General features: G+C 39.8%; 1 protein-coding gene across 2 annotated transcripts in view; it reads right to left on the reverse strand.

Annotated features, from left to right (window-relative positions):
* RNF17 (ring finger protein 17) overlaps positions 1-19,262 on the reverse strand; it is a 154,751-nt gene that overhangs the window by 10,677 nt on the left and 124,812 nt on the right. For both annotated transcript variants that reach the window (XM_035003771.1, XM_035003770.1), the window contains exon 31: positions 18,720-18,836. In XM_035003771.1, coding sequence (XP_034859662.1) covers positions 18,720-18,836 — 117 coding nt within the window. The remainder of the gene's footprint in view (positions 1-18,719; positions 18,837-19,262) is intronic.

Consider the following 19,262-nt stretch of genomic DNA (forward strand, 5'->3'; position numbering starts at 1 on the left):
GAACCCTCGCTGGGACAGTGTGGTCTCAGGACCCTCGGGGTCACAGAAAGACCGGGGGTGCCTGAGTGCGGCAGAGCTCCCAGGTATCGGAGCGGGGAAGCCGGCTGCAGAGACGGAGCCGAGAAGCGGGCTCTCAGCTCGGAGTTGCCATAAACCGTGATCCGCGGCACAGTTGGGCCACTGCTCCTCTGGCAGGGACCCAACAAGCGGCAGATCCAGGGAGACTCCCCTTCTTCCCCTGGGAGGAGCGGCGCGGGAGCGCGCTGCAAGGATCTGCTGGGTTTGGAGACTCCACACAGGGTCGGGTGCCAGAGATAGAAACGCTCGGTCACAGGCCGGGTGAGCACGGAGTGCGGCCAGAGACCTGGGAGATGGGAGCGATTGACTGCTTTTCTCTGGGGGCTCACTGAGGAGCGGGGCCCTGAGTTATCGGCTCCTCCGGGGAGGAGACTGGGAGGCTGCCATTTTCACTCTCGTCCTCCAAAGCTGCACGGAAAGCTTGCAGGGAACAAAAGCTCCTGAGAGCAAACCCAAGCAGATTACTTAGCCCAGACCAGCAAGGGCGGGGCAATTCCGCCTCCAGCAAAGACTTTTGGGAACCACCGCAACAGGCCCCTCCCCCAGAAGATCAGCAAGGACAGCCAGCCAAGACCAAGTTTCCCGATCAATGAGAATGGCAGAACTCCAGCGCTAGGGGAATACTGCACATAGAATTCATGGCTTTTTCCCCATGATTCTTTAGTCTTCGAAAATTAATTTTTTTTTAACTTTTTTTGAAATTTTTTTTCCCTTTTTCAACCAACATCTTATCAATCCCTTTTTTAAAAAATCTTTTTTATTTTTCATTTTTAGAGTCATATTCTATCCCTTCATAGTAGTTACCCTTATTTTTGGTGTATGTATATATATATATATATATATATATATAAGTTGTTTTCTCCTTAAAATTTTGGGATATAGTTTCTTCTAACAGATCAAAATATACTCTAAATCTCTAGTGTATGGCTTTGTTCTAGTCTCCTGCCTGATCACATTCTTTTTTTTTAAAATCCTCTTTCTTTTTTCACCCAACTTATCAATTCCTTTTATAAAATCTTTTATAATTTTCATCTTTACAGTCATATTCCATCCCTTCTTTGTATTAACCCTTATTTTTGTACATATATAAGTTTTTCTTTCTTTAAAATTTTGGGAGGCACTTTCTTCTAACAGACCAAAATACGCCCAAAATCTAGTGTGTGGTACTGATCTATGCACCAGCCTGATCATATTTGATCATATTCTGTTTTTTGTTTTGTTTTGTTTTTATTTTTATTTTTTCTTTCTTTCCCTTTCTTTTCCCCTAGTTTCAGGTCTTTTCTGATTTGTTTAGTGTATATTTTCTGGGGACGTTGTTACCCTGTTAGCATTTTGTTCTCTCATTCATCTGTTCTCCTCTGGACAAAATGACAAGACGGAAAAAATCACCTCAACAAAAAGAACAAGAGGCAGTACCGACTGCCAGGGACCCAAACGATATGGACATTAGTAAGATGTCAGAACTAGAGTTCAGAATGATGATTTTAAAGATACTAGCTGGGCTTGAAAAAAGCATGGAAGTTATTAGAGAAACCCTTTCTGGAGAAATAAATGAACTATATCTAACCGAGTCAAAATCAAAAAGGCTATTAATGAGGTGCAATAAAAAATGGAGGCTCTAACTGCTAGGATAAATGAGGCAGAAGAGAGAATTAGTGATATAGAAGACCAAATGATGGAAAATAAAGAAGCTGAGAGAAAGAGAGATAAACAACTACTGGATCACGAGGGCAGAATTCGAGAGATAAGTGATACCATAAGATGAAACAACATTAGGATAATTGGGATCCCAGAAGAAGAAGAAAGAGAGAGAGGGGCAGAAGGTATATTGGAGCAAATTATAGCAGAGAACTTCCCTAATTTGGGGAAGGAAACAGGCATCAAAATCCAGGAGGCACAGAGAACCCCTCTCAAAATCAATAAAAATAGGTCAACACCCTGACATCTAATAGTAAAACTTAGGAGTCTCATAGACAAAGAGAAAATCCTGAAAGCAGCTCGGGAGAACAGATCTGTAACCTACAATGGTAGAAACATTAGATTAGCAACAGACCTATCCACAGAGACTTGGCAGGCCAGAAAGGACTGGCATGATATATTCAGAGCACTAAATGAGAAAAATATGCAGCCAAGAATACTATATCCAGCTAGGCTGTTATTGAAAATAGAAGAAGAGATAAAAAGCTTCCAGGACAAACAAAAACTAAAGGAATTTGCAAACACAAAACCAGCCCTACCAGAAATATTGAAAGGGGTCCTCTAAGCCAACAGAGAGCCTAAAAGTAACATAGACCAGAAAGGAACACAGACAATATACAGTAACAGTCACCTTACAGGCAATACAATGGCACTAAATTCCTATCTTTCAATAGTTACCCTGAGTGTAAATGGGCTAAATGCCCCAATCAAAAGACACAGGGTATCAGATTGGATAAAAAAATAAGACCCATCAATATGCTGTCTGCAAGAGACTAATTTTAGACCCAAAGACACCCCCAGATTGAAAGTGAGGGGGTGAAAAACCATTTACCATGCTAATGGACACCAAAAGAAAGCTGGGGTGGCAATCCTTCTATCAGACAAATTAGATTTTAAACCAAAGACTGTAATAAGAGATGAGGAAGGACACTATATCCTACTTAAAGGGTCTATCCAACAAGAAGATCTAACAATTGTAAATATCTATGCCCCTAACGTGGGAGCAGCCAATTATATAAGGCAATTAATAACAAAATCAAAGAAACACATCGACAACAATACAGTAATAGTGGGGGACTTCAACACCCCCCGTCACTGAAATGGACAGATCATCTAAGCAAAAGATCAACAAGGAAATGAAGACTTTAAATGACACACTGGACCAAATGGACTTCACAGATATATTCAGAACATTCCATCCCAAAGCAATGGAATACACATTCTTCTCTAGTGCCCATGGAACATTCTCCAGAATAGATCACATCCTAGGTCACAAATCAGGTCTCAACCGGTACCAAAAGATTGGGATCATTCCCTGCCTATTTTCAGACCACAATGGTTTGAAACTAGAACTCAATCACAAGAGGAAAGTCGGAAAGAACTCAAATACATGGAGGCTAAAAGAGCATCCTACTAAAGAATGAATGGGTCAACCAGGAAATTAAAGAAGAATTAAAAAAATTCATGGAAACTAATGAAAATGAAAACACAACTGTTCAGAATCTTTGGGATGCAGCAAAGGCAGTCCTAAGAGGAAAGTATATAGCAATACAAGCCTTTCTCAAGAAACAAGAAAGGTCTCAAGTACACAACCTAACCCTACACCTAAAGGAGCTGGAGAAAGAACAGCAAATAAAGCCTAAACCCAGCAGGAGAAGAGAAATAATAAAGATCAGAGCAGAAATCAATGAACCAAAAGAACAGTAGAACAGATCAATGATTGTTGACTAGGAGCTGGTTCTTTGAAAGAATTAACAAGATTGATAAACCCCTGGCCAGACTTATCAAAAAGAAAAGAGAAATGACCCAAATAAATAAAATCATGAATGAAAGAGGAGAGATTACAACCAACACCAAAAAAATACAAACAATTATAAGAACATATTATGAGCAACTACATGCCAGCAAATTAGATAATCTGGAAGAAATGGATGCATTCCTAGAGATGTATCAACTACCAAAACGGAACCAGGAAGAAATAGAAAACCTGAACAGACCTATAACCACTAAGGAAATTGAAGCAGTCATCAAAAATCTCCCAACAAACAAAAGCCCCGGGCCAGATGGCTTCCCAGGGGAATTCTACCAAACATTTCAAGAAGAATTAATACCTATTCTTCTGAAACTGTTCCAAAACATAGAAATGGAAGGAAAACTTCCAAACTCGTTTTATGAGGCCACCATTACCTTGATCCCAAAACCAAAGACCCCATCAAAAAGGAGAATTATAGACCAATATCCTTGATGAACATGGATGCAAAAATTCTCACCAAAATACTAGCCAATAAGATACAACAGTACATTAAAAGGATTACTCACCATGACCAAATGGGATTTATCCCTGGGCTGCAAGGTTGGTTCAACATCCGCAAATCAATGTGATACAATACATTAACAAAAGAAAGAACAAGAACCATATGATCTTCTCAATAGATGCAGAAAAAGCATTTGACAAAGTACAGCATCCTTTCTTGATCAAAACTCTTCAGAGTATAGGGATAGAGGGTACATAACCTCAATATCATAAAAGCCATCTATGAATAACCCACAGCAAGTATCATTCTCAATGGGGAAAAACTGAGAGCTTTCCCCCTAAAGTCAGGAACACGGCAGGGATGTCCACTATCACCACTGCTATTCAACATAGTATTGGAAGTCCTAGCCACAGCAATCAGACAACAAAAAGAAATAAAAGGCATCCAAATTGGCAAAGAAGAAGTCAAACTCTCACTCTTTGCAGATGATACTTTATGTGGAAAACCCAAAAGACTCCACCCCAAAACTGCTAGAAATCATACAGGAACTCAGTAAAGTGGCAGGATATAAAATCAATGCACAGAAATCAGTGGCATTCCTATACACCAACAACAAGACAGAAGAAAGAGAAATTAAGGAGTCGATCCCATTTACAATTGCACCCAAAACCATAAGATACCTAGGAACAGATCTAACCAAAGAGGCAAAGAATCTGTCCTCAGAAAACTATAAAATACTCATGAAAGAAATTGAGGAAGACACAAAGAAATGGAAAAATGTTCCATTCTCATGGATTGGAAGAACAAATATTGTGAAGATGTCAATGCTACCTAGAGGAATCTACATATTTAATGCAATCCCTATCAAAATACCATCCACTTTTTTCAAAGAAATGGAACAAATAATCCTAAAATTCGTATGGAACCAGAAAAGACCCCGAATAGCCAGAAGAATGTTGAAAAAGAAAAGCAAAGCTGGCAGCATCACAATTCCAGACTTCAAGCTCTATTACAAAGCTGTCATCATCAAGACAGTATGGTACTGGCACAAAAACAGACACATAGATCAATGGAACAGAATAGAGAGCCCAGAAATGGACCCTTAACTCTATGGTCAACTAATCTTCGACAAAGCAGGAAAGAATGTCCAGTGGAAAAAAGACAGTCTCTTCAACAAATGGTGTTGGGAAAATTGGACAGCCACATGCAAAAGAATGAAACTGGACCATTTCCTTACACCACACACAAAAATAAGACTCAAAATGGTTGAAAGAACTAAATGTGAGACAGGAGTCCATCAAAATCCTAATGGAGAACACAGGCAGCAACCTCTTCAACCTCAGCCGCAGCAACTTCTTCCTAGAAACATTGCCGAAGGCAAGGGAAGCAAGGGCAACAATGAATTATTGGGACTTCATCAAGATAAAAAGCTTTTGCACAGCAATAGAAACAGTCAACAAAACCAAAAGACAACCGACAGAATGGGAGAAGATATTTGCAAATGACATATCAGATAAAGGGCTAGTATCCAAAATCTATAAAGAACTTCTTAAACTCAACACCCAAAGAACAAATGATCCAATCAAGAAGTGGGCAGAAGACATGAACAGACATTTTCCCAAAGAAGACATCCAAATGGCCAACACAGGAAAAAAGTGCTCAGCATCACTCGGCATCAGGGAAATCCAAATCAAAACCTCAATGAGATATCACCTCACACCAGTCAGAATGGCTAAAATTAACAAGTCAGGAAATGACAGATGCTGGCAGGGATGCGGAGAAAGGGGAACCCTCCTACACTGTTGGTGGGAATGCAAGCTGGTGCAGCCACTCTGGAAAACAGTATGGCGGTTTCTCAAGAAGTTGAAAATAAAGCTACCGTATGATCCAGCAATTGTACTACTGGGTATTTATTTATTTTTTAACATAAAATGTGAAGGCATCCAAATCGGCAAAGAAGTCAAACTCTCACTCTTTGCCCCAAAGATACAAATTTAGTGAGCTGAAGGGGTACGTGCACCCTGATGTTTATAGCAGCAATGTCCACAGTAGCCAATCTGTGGAAAGAGCCAAGATGTCCATTGACTGATGAACGGATAAAAAAGATGTGGTATATATATATACAATGGAATATTATGCAGCCATCAAAAGGAATGAAATCTTGCCATTTGCAACAACGTGGCTGGAACTAGAGGGTATTATGCTGAGCGAAGTAAGTCAATCAGAGAAAGACATGTATCATATGACCTCACTGATATGAGGAATTCTTAATCTCAGGAAACAAACTGAGGGTTGCTGGAGTGGTGGGGGGTTGAAGGGATGGGGTGGCTGGGTGATAGACATTGGGGAGGGTATGTGTTATGGTGAGCGCTGTGAATTGTGTAAGACTGTTGAATCACAGACCTGTACCTCTGAAGTAAATAATACATTATATGTTAAAAAAAAAAAGAAGCAGCAGCAGCTAGCAGGAGAGGAAGAATGAAGAGGGGGAAATCAGAGGGGGACATGAACCATGAGAGACTATGGACTCTGAAAAACAAATAGGGTTCTAGAGAGGAGGGGCGTGGGGATGGGTTAGCCTGGGGATGGGTAGTAAGGAGGGCATGTTCTGCATGGAGCACTGGGTGTTATACACAAACAATGAATCATGGAACACTACATCAAAAACTAATGATGTAGTGTATGGTGATTAACATAATTAAAAAATCTAAATCTTGATATAAATATGACTAAAGCAATACAACACTGGAAACCCAGCAAGTGCTTATGAAACACTTGCTTTATTAAGAAATGTCTGAAGAGGAAATTATACAGTGGCACCCTGGAGGTCACCAATTATTTAAAATCAGGAAGATGGGAAGCGGAGTTAAGATGGCAGAGTGGAGGACCCTGGGCTTGCCTTGTCCCTTGAACACAGCTAGATAAACATCAAATCATTCTGAACAGCCAAGAAATTGATCTGAGGACTGAGAGAACAAAACTGCACATCTACAAGTAGAAAAATGACCACTTTGTGGAAGGTAGGGGCTGCGGAGAGTGGATTAATGGGAGAAAAGAACTGCGGGTGCTGTGGAGGGGAGGGAGCCCTGATTGCAGAGAGAGAGAGAAAGAGAGAGGGAGGAGAAGAGTGAAGCAGCATGTAGGGGTCTACATAAGAAAAACTCTTCCTCAAAACTACTAACTGGGAAAAGGAGAAGCGTGGATTCCTGCAGATTACTATAAGCAGCACAGTGCAAAGTCTGATGTTTTAGAAGTCTGTGCTACTGAGGTCATGCCTGGTGGGCTTAGTGGTACTCCTACTGGGAAGGAAGGCAGAGACCCTGGAGCAGGCAGCATGGTCTGAGGATCCTCTAGGTCATATGGGGAGAAACAGTTTCCCTTTTTGGAGTGCATCTGGGAGTGGTGAAATGGCTTTTCTAGGGACAGAACTGGTGGTGCCAATGTGCTGCCCCATTCCCTAACATAGGAAGAGAGACACCAGCTGAGGGCAGCAAGCCTTGGTGCCAGCTTTTTTGGCATAGACTTTACCATAGACTCCAAACAATCGCACTGTCAAGCAACCACTTTTCTGGGACAAACTGGCAAATGGCAAAAGCATGGCAAGACCCTCCCCAAGAGGATCAGTGTGGGTCCATAAAATTTGGAGTTTTGAAACTCAGCCACATTCCTGAGATAAAACACAAGAGTGCTGTGCCACTTGACAGGCAGACAGCTCCAACACAGACAGGGTGAAGGCAGGGATCTAACAGAAGCCGGGGGCACAAGATGAGTGATTGTTTGCTCTTCTGTGAGGGCTTCCAGAAGAGTGGCAGGCTTGAGCTCACTATGCTGGGGATGAGAGAGCAGGGTGATGCCATTCCTCCCTCCCCCTCCATCAGCACTGACTGACCTCAGGGAGCAACACAGCACCCCCTCAGTGGAGACCACCAAGCCCTGAGCCCCTGTGCCCTGCAGGTGCATCTCCACTAGGGCAAGTCAGCCTGAGAATCAGTGTAGCAGGTCCCTCCCCTAGAAAAACCAGCACAAACCCCTCACATGCACCAAGTCTACTGATCATAGAGTGCTGCAAAGCTTCGTTCTAGGGGAAATAGTATCTAGCTGCTGCTTCTTTTTTGGATCTAGTTTCTTTTAACAAGCAGACCAAGACACACCTAGTTAAAACTTGTCACACGGTGGACAAGGTCCAAACACCCCCCACTGCAGGCAAGGAAAAACTCTGCAGAGGACTGACATGAGGGTAAGAGCATCAAAACACAACAGAGTGATATAGGATCCCCCCACCTTTTTTTGGACCTCTTAATATAGCCATTACTCTCAGAAGCAGGAGTATGACAGGCTTTCTAACAATCATACAAAAAAACCAATAACCTAAACAAAATGACAAGATTGAGGGATTCACCCCAAAAGAAAGAACTAACAGCCAGGGATTTAATCAATACAGATATAAGTAAGCTGTGTGAAACTTGTAAGGATAGTAGCTGGGCTTAAAAAACACATAGAAGACACTAGAAAATTCCTTACTGCAGAAATAAAAGAACTAAAAACTAGTCAGGCCAAAATTTGACTGGATGCCTTGACTATGAGGATGGACAAAGCAGAGGAACGAATCAGTGATATAAAAGATAAAATTATGGAAAATAATGAAGCTGAAAAGAAGAGGGAAAGAAAGGTATTGGATCACAAATATAGACTTAGGGAACTCAGTGACTCCTTAAAGCTTAATAATATTCATATCATAGCAGTCCCAGAAGAAGAGAGAGAAAAGGGTGCAGAAGGTGTATTTGAGCAAATTGTAGCTGAAAACCTCCCTAAGCTGGGAAGGAAACAGACACTGAAATCTAAGAAGCACAGAGAACTCCCATTAAATTCAACAAAAGCCAGCCATCACCAAGACATATCATAGTCAAATTCATAAAATAGACAAGGAAAGAATCCTGAAAGCAGTAATGGAAAAAAAATCTTAACCTACAAGGGAAGATGGATAAGGTTTGCAGCAGATCTGTCCACAGAAACTTGGCAGGCCAGAAGACAATGACAGGATATATTCAATGTGCTGAATGGGAAAAATATGCAGCCAACTCCAGCAAGGTTGTCTCTCATTCAGAATAGAAAGAGAGATAAAGAGTTTCCCAGAAAAAAACCCAAGAGTTCATGACCACTAAACCAGCCCTGCAAGAATATTAAAGGGGACTCTCTGAGTGGAGAAAAAAAGGATCAAAAACAACGAAGACTAGGAAGGAAAGAAAACACCAGAAACACCAACTTTACAGGTAGCACAATGGCAGTAAATTCATATCAATCATCACTCTGAATGTAAATGGACCATATGCTCCAATCAAAAGACACAGGACATCAGAATGGATTAAAAAACAAGACCTGTCTATATGCTGCCTATAAAAGACTCATTTTATTTTATTTTTTTTCTTTTTTTTTTTTTTTAAAGATTTTATTTATTTATTTGAGACAGACAGAATGAGAGACAGAGAGCATGAGAGGGAGGAGGGTCAGAGGGAGAAGCAGACTCCCTGCCGAGCAGAGAGCCCGATGCGGGACTTGATCCCGGGACTCCAGGATCATGACCTGAGCCGAAGGCAGTCGCTTAACCAACTGAGCCACCCAGGCGCCCCTAAAAGACTCATTTTAGACCTAAAGACACCTGTCGGTAGAAAGTGAGAGGATGGAGAACCATCTAACATATCTAAAGAAAACCGGAGTAGCCATACTTAAATTAGTCAAACTAGATTTTAAACCAGACTGTAACACGAGATGAAGAAGGGCACTATGTCATAATTAAGGGGTGTATCCAACAAGAAGATCTAACAATTATAAATATTTATGCCCCCACCTTGGGAGCACGCAAATATATAAAGCAATTAATAACAAACATAAAGAAACTCATTGATAGTAATACAATAATAGTAGAGGGCTTTAACGCCCCACTTACTGCAATGGACAGATCACCTAAGCAGAAAATCAACAAGGAAACAATGGCTTTGAATGACCCACTGGACCAGGTGGACTTAACAGATATATTCAGAACATTTCATCCTCAGACAGCAGAAGACACATTCTTTTTGAGTGCACATGTAATATTCTCCAGAATAGATCACATACTGGGTCACAAATCAGCCTTCAACAAGTACAAAAAGATCAAGGTCATACCATGCATATTTTCAGACCACAATACTACGAAATTTGAAGTTAACCACAAGAAAAAATATGGAAAGATCACAAATACATGGAGATTAAAGAACATCCTACTAAAGAATAAATGGGTTAACCAGGAAATTGAGAAATAAAAAAATAGATGTAAGCAAATGAAAATGAAAACATGACAGTCCAAAACCTTTGGGATGCAGCAAAAGCGGTCCTAAAAGGGATGTATATTGTAATACCGGTCTACCTCAAGAACCAAGAAAAGTCTCAAATAAACAACCTAACCTTATACCTCAAGGAGGGAGAAAAGGAGCAGCAAATCTAAGATCAGTAGAAGAAGAGAAATAATTAAGATTAGAGCAGAAATAAATGATACAGAAACAAAACAAAACAAAAAACCAGTAGAACAGATCAACAAAACTAAGAGCTGGTTCTTTGAAAGAATTAATACAATTTATAAACCCCCTAGCCAGACTTATCAAAAGGAAAAGAGAAAGGACCTAAATAAATAATGAAAGAGGACAGATCACAACCAACACCACAGAACTACAAATAATTATAAGAGAATATTATGAAAAATTATATGCCAACAAACTGGGCAATCTGGAAGAAATGGATAAATTCCTAGAAATATATAAACTACCAAAACTAAAACAGGAAGAAATAAAAAATTTGAACAGACCCATACCAGTAAAGAAATTAAATCAGTAATAAAAAATCTCCTAACAAACCAAAGTCCAGGACCAGGTGGTTTCCCAGAATTCTATCAGACATTTAAAGAAGAGTTAATACCTATTCTTCCCAATTAATAGAAATGGAAGGAAAACTCCAAACTTCTTCCATGAGGCCAGCATTACCCTGTTCTAAAACCAAAGACCCCACTAAACAGGAGAATTACAGGCCAATATCCCTGATGAACATGGATGCAAAAATTATCAATAAGATACTAGCAAACTGAATCCAACAGTACATTAAAAGAATTATTCACCACAATCAAGTGGGATTTATTCCTGGGCTACAGGGGTGGTTCAATATTTGCAAATCAATCAATGTGATACACCACATAAAAGAAAGGATAAGAACCATATGATCCTCTCAATAGATGTAGCAAAAGCATTTGACAAAATACAGCATCTTTTTTTTTTTTTAATTTTATTATGTTAGTCACCATACATCACTGGTTTTTGATGTGGTGATCCATGATCCATTGTTTTCGTATGACACCCAGTGCTCCATGCAGTATGTGCCCTCCTTAATACCCATCACCGGGCTAACCCATCCCCTCTCCCCCCTCCCATCTAAAACCCTGTTTGTTTCTCAGAGTCCATAGTCTCTCATGGTTCATCTCTCCCTCCAATTCCCCCCCCTTTTTTTCCCTTCCTTCTCCTAATGTCCTCCATGCTATTCCTTATGTTCCACAAATAAGTGAAGCCATATGATAATTGACTTTCTCTGCTTGACTTATTTCACTTAGCATAATCTCCTCCAGTCCCATCCATGTTGATGTAAAAGTTGGGTATTCATCCTTTCTGATGGCTGAGTAATATTCCATTGTATATATGGACAACATCTTCTTTATCCATTCATCTGTTGAAGGGCATCTCGGCTCCTTCCACAGTTTGGCTATTGCGGACATTGCTGCTATGAACATTGGCACATATATATATATATTCAGAACATTTCATCCTCAAACAGCAGAAGACACATTCTTTTGAGTGCACATGTAACATTCAAAGACACATCTGTGTCTTTGGGGCAAATACCCAGTAGTGCAATTGCTGGGTCATAGGGTAGCTCTATTTTAAAATTTTTGAGGAACCTCCACAGTTTTCCAAAGTGGCTGCACCAACTTGCATCCCCACCAACAGTGTAAGAGGGTTCCCCTTTCTCCACAACCTCTTCAACATTTGTTGTTTCTTGCCTTGTCCATTTTTGCCATTCTAACTGGTGTAAGGTGGTATCTCAGTGTGGTTTTGATTTGGATTTCCCTGATGGCTAATGATGATGAACATTTTTCCATGTGTCTGTTGGCCGTTTGTATGTCTTTTTCAGAGAAGTGTCTTTTCATATCTTCTGCCCACTTTTTGACTTCATTATTTGTTTTTTGGGTGTTGAGTTTGAGAAGTTCTTTATAGATCTTGAATACCAGCCCTTTATCTGTAGTGTCATTTGCAAATATATTCTCCCATTCTGTGGGTTGCCTCTTTGTTGACTGTTTCCTTTGCTATGCAGAAGCTTTTTATCTTGATGAAGTCCCAAGAGTTCATTTTTGCTTTTGTTTCACTAGCTTTTGGAGATGTATCTTGAAAGAAGTTGCTGTGGACGATGTCAAAGAGGTTACTGCCTATGTTCTCCTCTAGGATTTTGATGGATTCCTGTCTCACATTGAGGTCTTTCATCCACTTTGAGTTTATCTTTGTGAATGGTGTTAGAGAATGGTCGAGTTTCATTCTGCATGTGGCTGTCCAATTTTCCCAGCACCATTTATTGAAGAGACTGTCTTTTTTCCATTGCATGTTTTTTCCTGCTTTGTCAAAGATTATTTGACCATAGAGTTGAGGGTCCATATCTGGGTTCTCTATTCTGTTCCATTGGTCTATATGTCTGTTTTTGCGCCAGTACCATGCTGTCTTGGTGATCACAGCTTTGTAATATAGATTGAAATTGGGCAATGTGATGCCCCCAGCTTTGTTTTTCTTTTTCAACATTTCCTTGGTGATTCGGGGTCTTTTCTGATTCCATACAAATTTTAGGATTGTTCCAGCACTTTGAAAAATGTCATTGGAATTTTGATCGGGATGGCATCCTGAAGGTATAGATTGCTCTGGACAGCAGAGACATTTTAACAATGTTTATTCTTCCGATCCATGAGCATGGAATATTTTTCCATCTTTTTATGTCTTCTTCAATTTCTTCCATGAGTGTTCTGTAGTTCCTAGAGTATAGATCCTTTACCTCTTTGGTTAGGTTTATTCCAAGGTATCTTACGGTTTTTGGTGCTATTGTAAATGGAATCATTTCTCTAATTTCTCTTTCTACAGTTGCATTGTTAGTGTATAAGAAAGCAACCAATTTCTGTGCATTGATTTTGTATCCTGCCACATTACTGAATTGCTGTATGAGTTCTAGTAATTTGGGGGTGGAATCTTTTGGGTTTTCCACATAAAGTATCATGTCGTCTGCGAAAAGAGAGTTTGACTTCTTCTTTGCCAATTTGAATACCTTTTATTTCTGTTTGTTGTCTGATTGCTGTTGCTAGGACTTCTAGTACTATGTTGAACAACAGTGGCGAGAGTGGGCATCCTTGACGTGTTCCTGATCTTAAGGGAAATGCTCTCAGCTTTTCCCCATTGAGGATGATATTCACTGTGGGTTTTTCATAGATGGATTTTATGAACTTGAGGAATGTTCCCTCTATCCCTATACTCTGGAGAGTATTAATCAGGAAAGGATGTTGTATTTTGTCAAATGCTTTTTCTGCATCAATTGAAAGGACCATATGGTTCTTCTCCCTCCTATTAATGTGTTCTATCACATTGATCGATTTGCGAATGTTGAACCACCCCTGCATCCCGGGGATAAATCCCACTTGGTCGTGGTGGATGATCCTTTTAATGTATTGTTGGATCCTATTAGCTAGGATTTTGTTGAGGATTTTGGAATCCATATTCATCAGGGATATCGGTCTGGAATTCTTTTTCATGGGGTCTTTGCCTGGTTTGGGGATTAAGGTAATGCTGGCCTCATAGAATTGAGTCTGGAAGCTTTCCTTCTGTTTCTATTTTTTGAAACAGCTTCAGTAGAATAGGTATTATTTCTTCTTTGAATGTTTGGTAGAATTCCCCAGGGAATCCATCAGGCCCTGGACTCTTGTTTTTTGGGAGGTTTTTGATCACGGCTTCAATCTCGTTACTGGTTATTGGCCTATTCAGGTTGTCAATTTCTTCCTGTTTCAGTCTTGGCAGCTTATAGGTTTCCAGGAAGGCCTCCATTTCACCCAGATTGCTCAGTTTATTGGCATATAGTTGTTGATAATAATTTCTAATAATTGTTTCTATTTCCTTGGTGTTAGTCATGATCTTTCCCCTTTCATTCATAATTTTATTAATTTCGGTTCTTTCTCTTTCCTTTTGGATAAGTCTGGCCAGTGGTTTATTGATCTTATTAATTTTTTCAAAGAACCAACTTCTAGTTTCGTTGATCTGATCTACTGTGTTTCTGGTTTCTAATTCATTGAGTTCTGCTCTAATTTTAATTATTTCTTCTCTAATGCGTGGCTTAGGCATCGTTTGTTGCTTTTTCTCTAGTTCTTTAAGGTGTAGTTAGTTGGTGAATTCGGGATTTTTCTATTTTTTTGAGTGAGGCTTGGATGGCTATGTATTCCCCCCTTAGGACCGCCTTTGCAGTATCCCATAGGTTTTGGACTGATGTGTTTTCATTCTCATTGGTTTCCATGAAATGTTTAAGTTCTTCTTTGATTTCCTGGTTGACCCAAACATTCTTGAGCAGAGTGGTCTTTAGCTTCCAAGTGTTTGAATCGCTTCCAAATTTTTTCTTGTGATTGAGTTCCAGTTTTAGAGCATTGTGGTCTGAGAATATGCAGGGAATAATCTCAATCTTTTGGTATCGGTTGAGACCTGATTTGTGACCCAGTATATGGTCTATTCTGGAGAAAGTTCCATGTGCACTCGAGAAGAATGAGTATTCTGTTGTTTTAGGGTGGAATGTTCTGTAAATATCTTTGAGGTCCACCTGGTCCAATGTATCATTCAAAGCTCTTGTTTCCTTGTTGATTTTCTGCTTAGATGATCTGTCCATTGCTGAGAGTGGAGTACTGAGGTCTCCTACAATTAACGTATTGTTATCAATATGACTCTTTATTTTGGTTAACAGTTGGGTTTTGTAGATGGCTGCTCCCATGTTGGGGGCATAGATATTTACAATTGTTAGATCTTCTTGTTGGATAGACCCTTTAAGAATGATATAGTGTTCTTCTGTGTCTCTAACTGCAGACTTTAGTTTAACATCTGATTTGTCTGATATTAAGAATTGCTACCCCAGCTTTCTTCTGAGGTCTATTGGCATGGAAGATGGATCTCCATCCCTTCACTTTCAGTCTGGGTGTATATTTAGGTTCAAAATGAGTCTCTTGTAGACAGCATATGGATGGGTCCTGTCTTTTTATCCAATCTGTAACCCTGTGCTGTTTTATGGGAGCGTTTAGGCCATTCACGTTGAGAGTGATTACTGAGAGATATGAATTTATTGTCATCATGTTGCCTGTGAAGACATTGTTTTTATAGACTGTCCCTGTAAACTGCTGTTGTATATCACTCTTGGGGTCTTTCTCCTTTTATAGAACCCCCCTTAATATTTCTTGCAGGGCCGGCTTAGTGGTCACAGATTCTTTCAGTTTCTGCCAGTCGTGGAAACTCTGCATCTCTCCATCCATTCTAAATGAAAGCCTTGCTGGATAAAATATTCTTGGCTGCATGTTCTTCTCATTTAGTACCCTGAATATGTCTTGCCAGGCCTTTCTGGCTTGCCAGGTCACTGTGGATAGGTCTGACGTTATTCTGATGTTCCTCCCTCTGTACGTAAGGAATCTCTTCCCCCTAACTACCCTTAAGATAGTTTCCTTGGTTCTAAGATTTGTGAGTTTTACTATTACATGCCAGGGTGTTTGCCTGTTTTCCTTGATCTTAGGATGGGTCCTCTCTGCCTCTAGGACACAAATGTTTGTTTCATTCCCCAGATTAGGGAAGTTCTCAGCTATGATTTGCTCAAATACATCTTCTAGTCCTCTCTCTCTCTCCACTCCCTCCGGAATTCCAATTATTCTGACATTGGAACGCTTCATGGTGTCACTTATTTCTCTGATTCTATTTTCATGGATTCTGAGTTGTTTTTCCCTGGCCTCCTCTTTTCCCTTTTTATTTATTATATTGTCTTCCAGGTCGCTTATTTGCTCTTCTGCCTCAGTTACCCTAGCTGTTAACAGCATCTTTTCTTGATAAAAACCCTCAACAAAGATAGGTGGAACATACCTCAACATCATAAAGACCATATACAAAAGACCCACAACTAATATCCTCCTCAATGTGGAAAAACTGAGAGCTTTTCCTCTACTGTCAGGAAAAAGATAGGGCTGTCCACTCTCACCATTACTATTTAACATAGTACTGGAAATCTTAGCCTCAGCAATCAGACAACAAAAACAAAAGGCATCCAAGGGCACCACCCAGATGTGTCTGTTAAGCGTCTGTCTTCAGTTCAGGTCATGATCCCAGGGTCCTGGGATCAAGGCCCATGTCGTGCTCCCTGCTCAGCGGGGAGTCTGTTTCTCCCTCTCCCCTGCCCCTCCTCTCTGCTCATGCTCCCCCTCTTACTCTGCTGTCTCTCTCAAATAAATAAAAATTTATTAAAAAAAGAAAGAAAAGGCATCCAAATTGGCAAAATAGTCAAACTTTCATAATTTGCAGACGACGTGATACTCTATGTAGAAAACCTGACTCTACCAAAAAATTGCTAAAACTAATATATGAATTCAGCAAAGTTGCAGGATATAAAATCAATGTACAGAAATCTGCTGCATTTCCATACACCAATAATGAAGCAGCAAAAAAAGAAATCAAGGAAACAATCCCATTTACAACTGCACCAAAACCCATAAGATACCTAGGAATAAACCTAACCAAAGAAGTAAAAGATCTGTACTTTGAAAACTATAGAACACTTATGGAAGAAATTTAAGAATGACACAAAGAAATGGAAAAACATTTCCATGCTCATGGATTGGAAGAACAACTACTGTTAAAATGTTTATACTACCCAAAGCAATCTACACATTCATTGCAAAATACCACCAGCATTTTTCAGAGCTAGAACAAACAATCCTAAAATTTGTATGGAACCACAAAAGAGCCCGAATAGCCAAAGCAATCTTGAAAAAGAAAAGCAAACCTGGAGGCATCACAATTCTGGACTTCAAGTCATATTACAGAGCTGTAGTAATCAAAACAGGATGGTCCCGGCACAAAAATAGACACATAAATCAATGGAACAGAACAGAAAACCCAGAAATGGACCCACAACTGTATGGTCAACTAATCTTTGACAGAGCAGGAAAGAATATCCAATCGAAAGAAGACAGTGTCTTCAACAAATGGTGTTGGGAAAACTGGATAGCCACATGCAGAAGAATGAAACTGGACTACTTTCTTACACCATACACAAGAATAAATTCAAAGGTCTAAATGTGAGACAGGAAGCCATCAAAATCCTAGAGGACTACACAGGCAGCAATCTCTTTGACCTTGACCTAGCAAATTCTTACTAGACACATCTCTCTCTGGTGGCAAGGGAACAAAAGCAAAAATGGACTATTGGGACTTCATCAAGATAAAAAGCTTCTGCACAGTGAAGGAAATGATCAACAAACCTAAAAGGCAGCCTACAGAATGGGAGAAGATATTTGCAAATGACATCTGATGAAGGGTTAGTATCCAAAATCTATAAGGAAATTATCAAACTCAACACCCAAAAAACAAACAATCCAGTTAAGAAATGGGTAGAGACATTAACAGGCATTTTTCCAAAGAAAATACAGATGGCTAACAGGCACATGAAAAGAGGCTCAACATCACTCATCATCAGGAAAATACAAATCAAAACCACAATGAGATATCACCTCATATCAGGCAGAATGGCTAAAACTAACAATGCAGGGAACAACATTTGCTGGCAAGGATGCAGAGAAAGGGGAACCCTCCTACACTGTTGGTGGGAATGCAAGCTGGTGCAGCCACTCTGCAAAACAGTATGGAGGTTCCTCAAAAAGTTAAAAGTAGAGCTACCTTAGGATCCAGCAATTGTACTAGTAAGTATTTACCCGAAGGATACAAAAATATAGATTTGAAGGGGGTACATGCACTCTGATGTTTATAGCACCGTTATCAACAACAGCCAAACTGTGGAGAGAGCCCAAATGTCCATTGACTGATGAATGGATAAAGATGTGATACATATTTACAATAGAATATTACTCAGCCATCAAAAGAATGAAATCTTGCCATTTGCAATGACGTGGATGGAGGTAGAGTGTATTAATGCTAACTGAAATAAGTCAGTCAGAGAAAGACAAATATATGATTTCACTCATATGTGGAATTTAAGAAACCAAACAGATGAGCATAGGGGAAGGGGAAAAATGAGTGAGGGAAGCAAACTTTAAGAGACTCTTAACCATAGAGAACAAACTGATGGTTGGAGAGAGGTGGGCAGGGGATGGGATAAATGGGTGATGGGTATTAAGGAGGGCACTTGTTACGATGAGCACTGGGTGTTATATCTAAGTGATGAATCACTAAATTCTACTCCCAAAACCAATATTACACTATATGTTAACTAATTAGAATTTAAATAAAATTTGAAAAAAAAGGAGGATGGAATCATAAAGAGTCAATCCTAGAGTTTAAGACCAAGATTTCCTGTTATATTTTTAACCAACAACAAATCATTTAGATTACATACTTCATTAGGTGAGACAACGTGCTTAACTTGAACAGCGTAGAGTTCTTCTGGGGGAGGCAGAGATGAAGGCAAATATGGTGGTAAAATAGGAGTCTCTGTTTCAGACAAAAGCAATTCCTAAAGCACCACAAATAAATTCAAATTTCAGAATGACTATTACAGAAATCCAATACATTATTAAAATTCATTACACTGCCAATTTATTTTCAATTAGCAGAAAGCAAGCTCTCTTAGATAACGAATGCCACAAAATGATTTTATTTTAGTAGCACCAAAATGGGAGTAAAGATCTTTAACTCCCCCCAATTAAAAAAAATCTGTTAAAACACTCATATAAATATTTATTTATTTATTTAAAATTTTTTTTTTAAAGATTTTATTTATTTATTTGAGAGACAGAGAGCAGGAGAGGGAGGAGGGTCAGAGGGAGAAGCAGACTCCCTGCTGAGCAGGGAGCCTGATGCGGGACTCGATCCCGGGACTCCAGGATCATGACCTGAGCCGAAGGCAGTCGCTTAACCAACTGAGCCACCCAGGCGCCCC

This window comes from Mirounga leonina, unplaced genomic scaffold, assembly GCF_011800145.1.
Source record: "Mirounga leonina isolate KUSES-001 unplaced genomic scaffold, KU_Mleo_1.0 Mir_127, whole genome shotgun sequence".
In the NCBI taxonomy this organism is placed as follows: Eukaryota; Metazoa; Chordata; class Mammalia; order Carnivora; family Phocidae; genus Mirounga; species Mirounga leonina.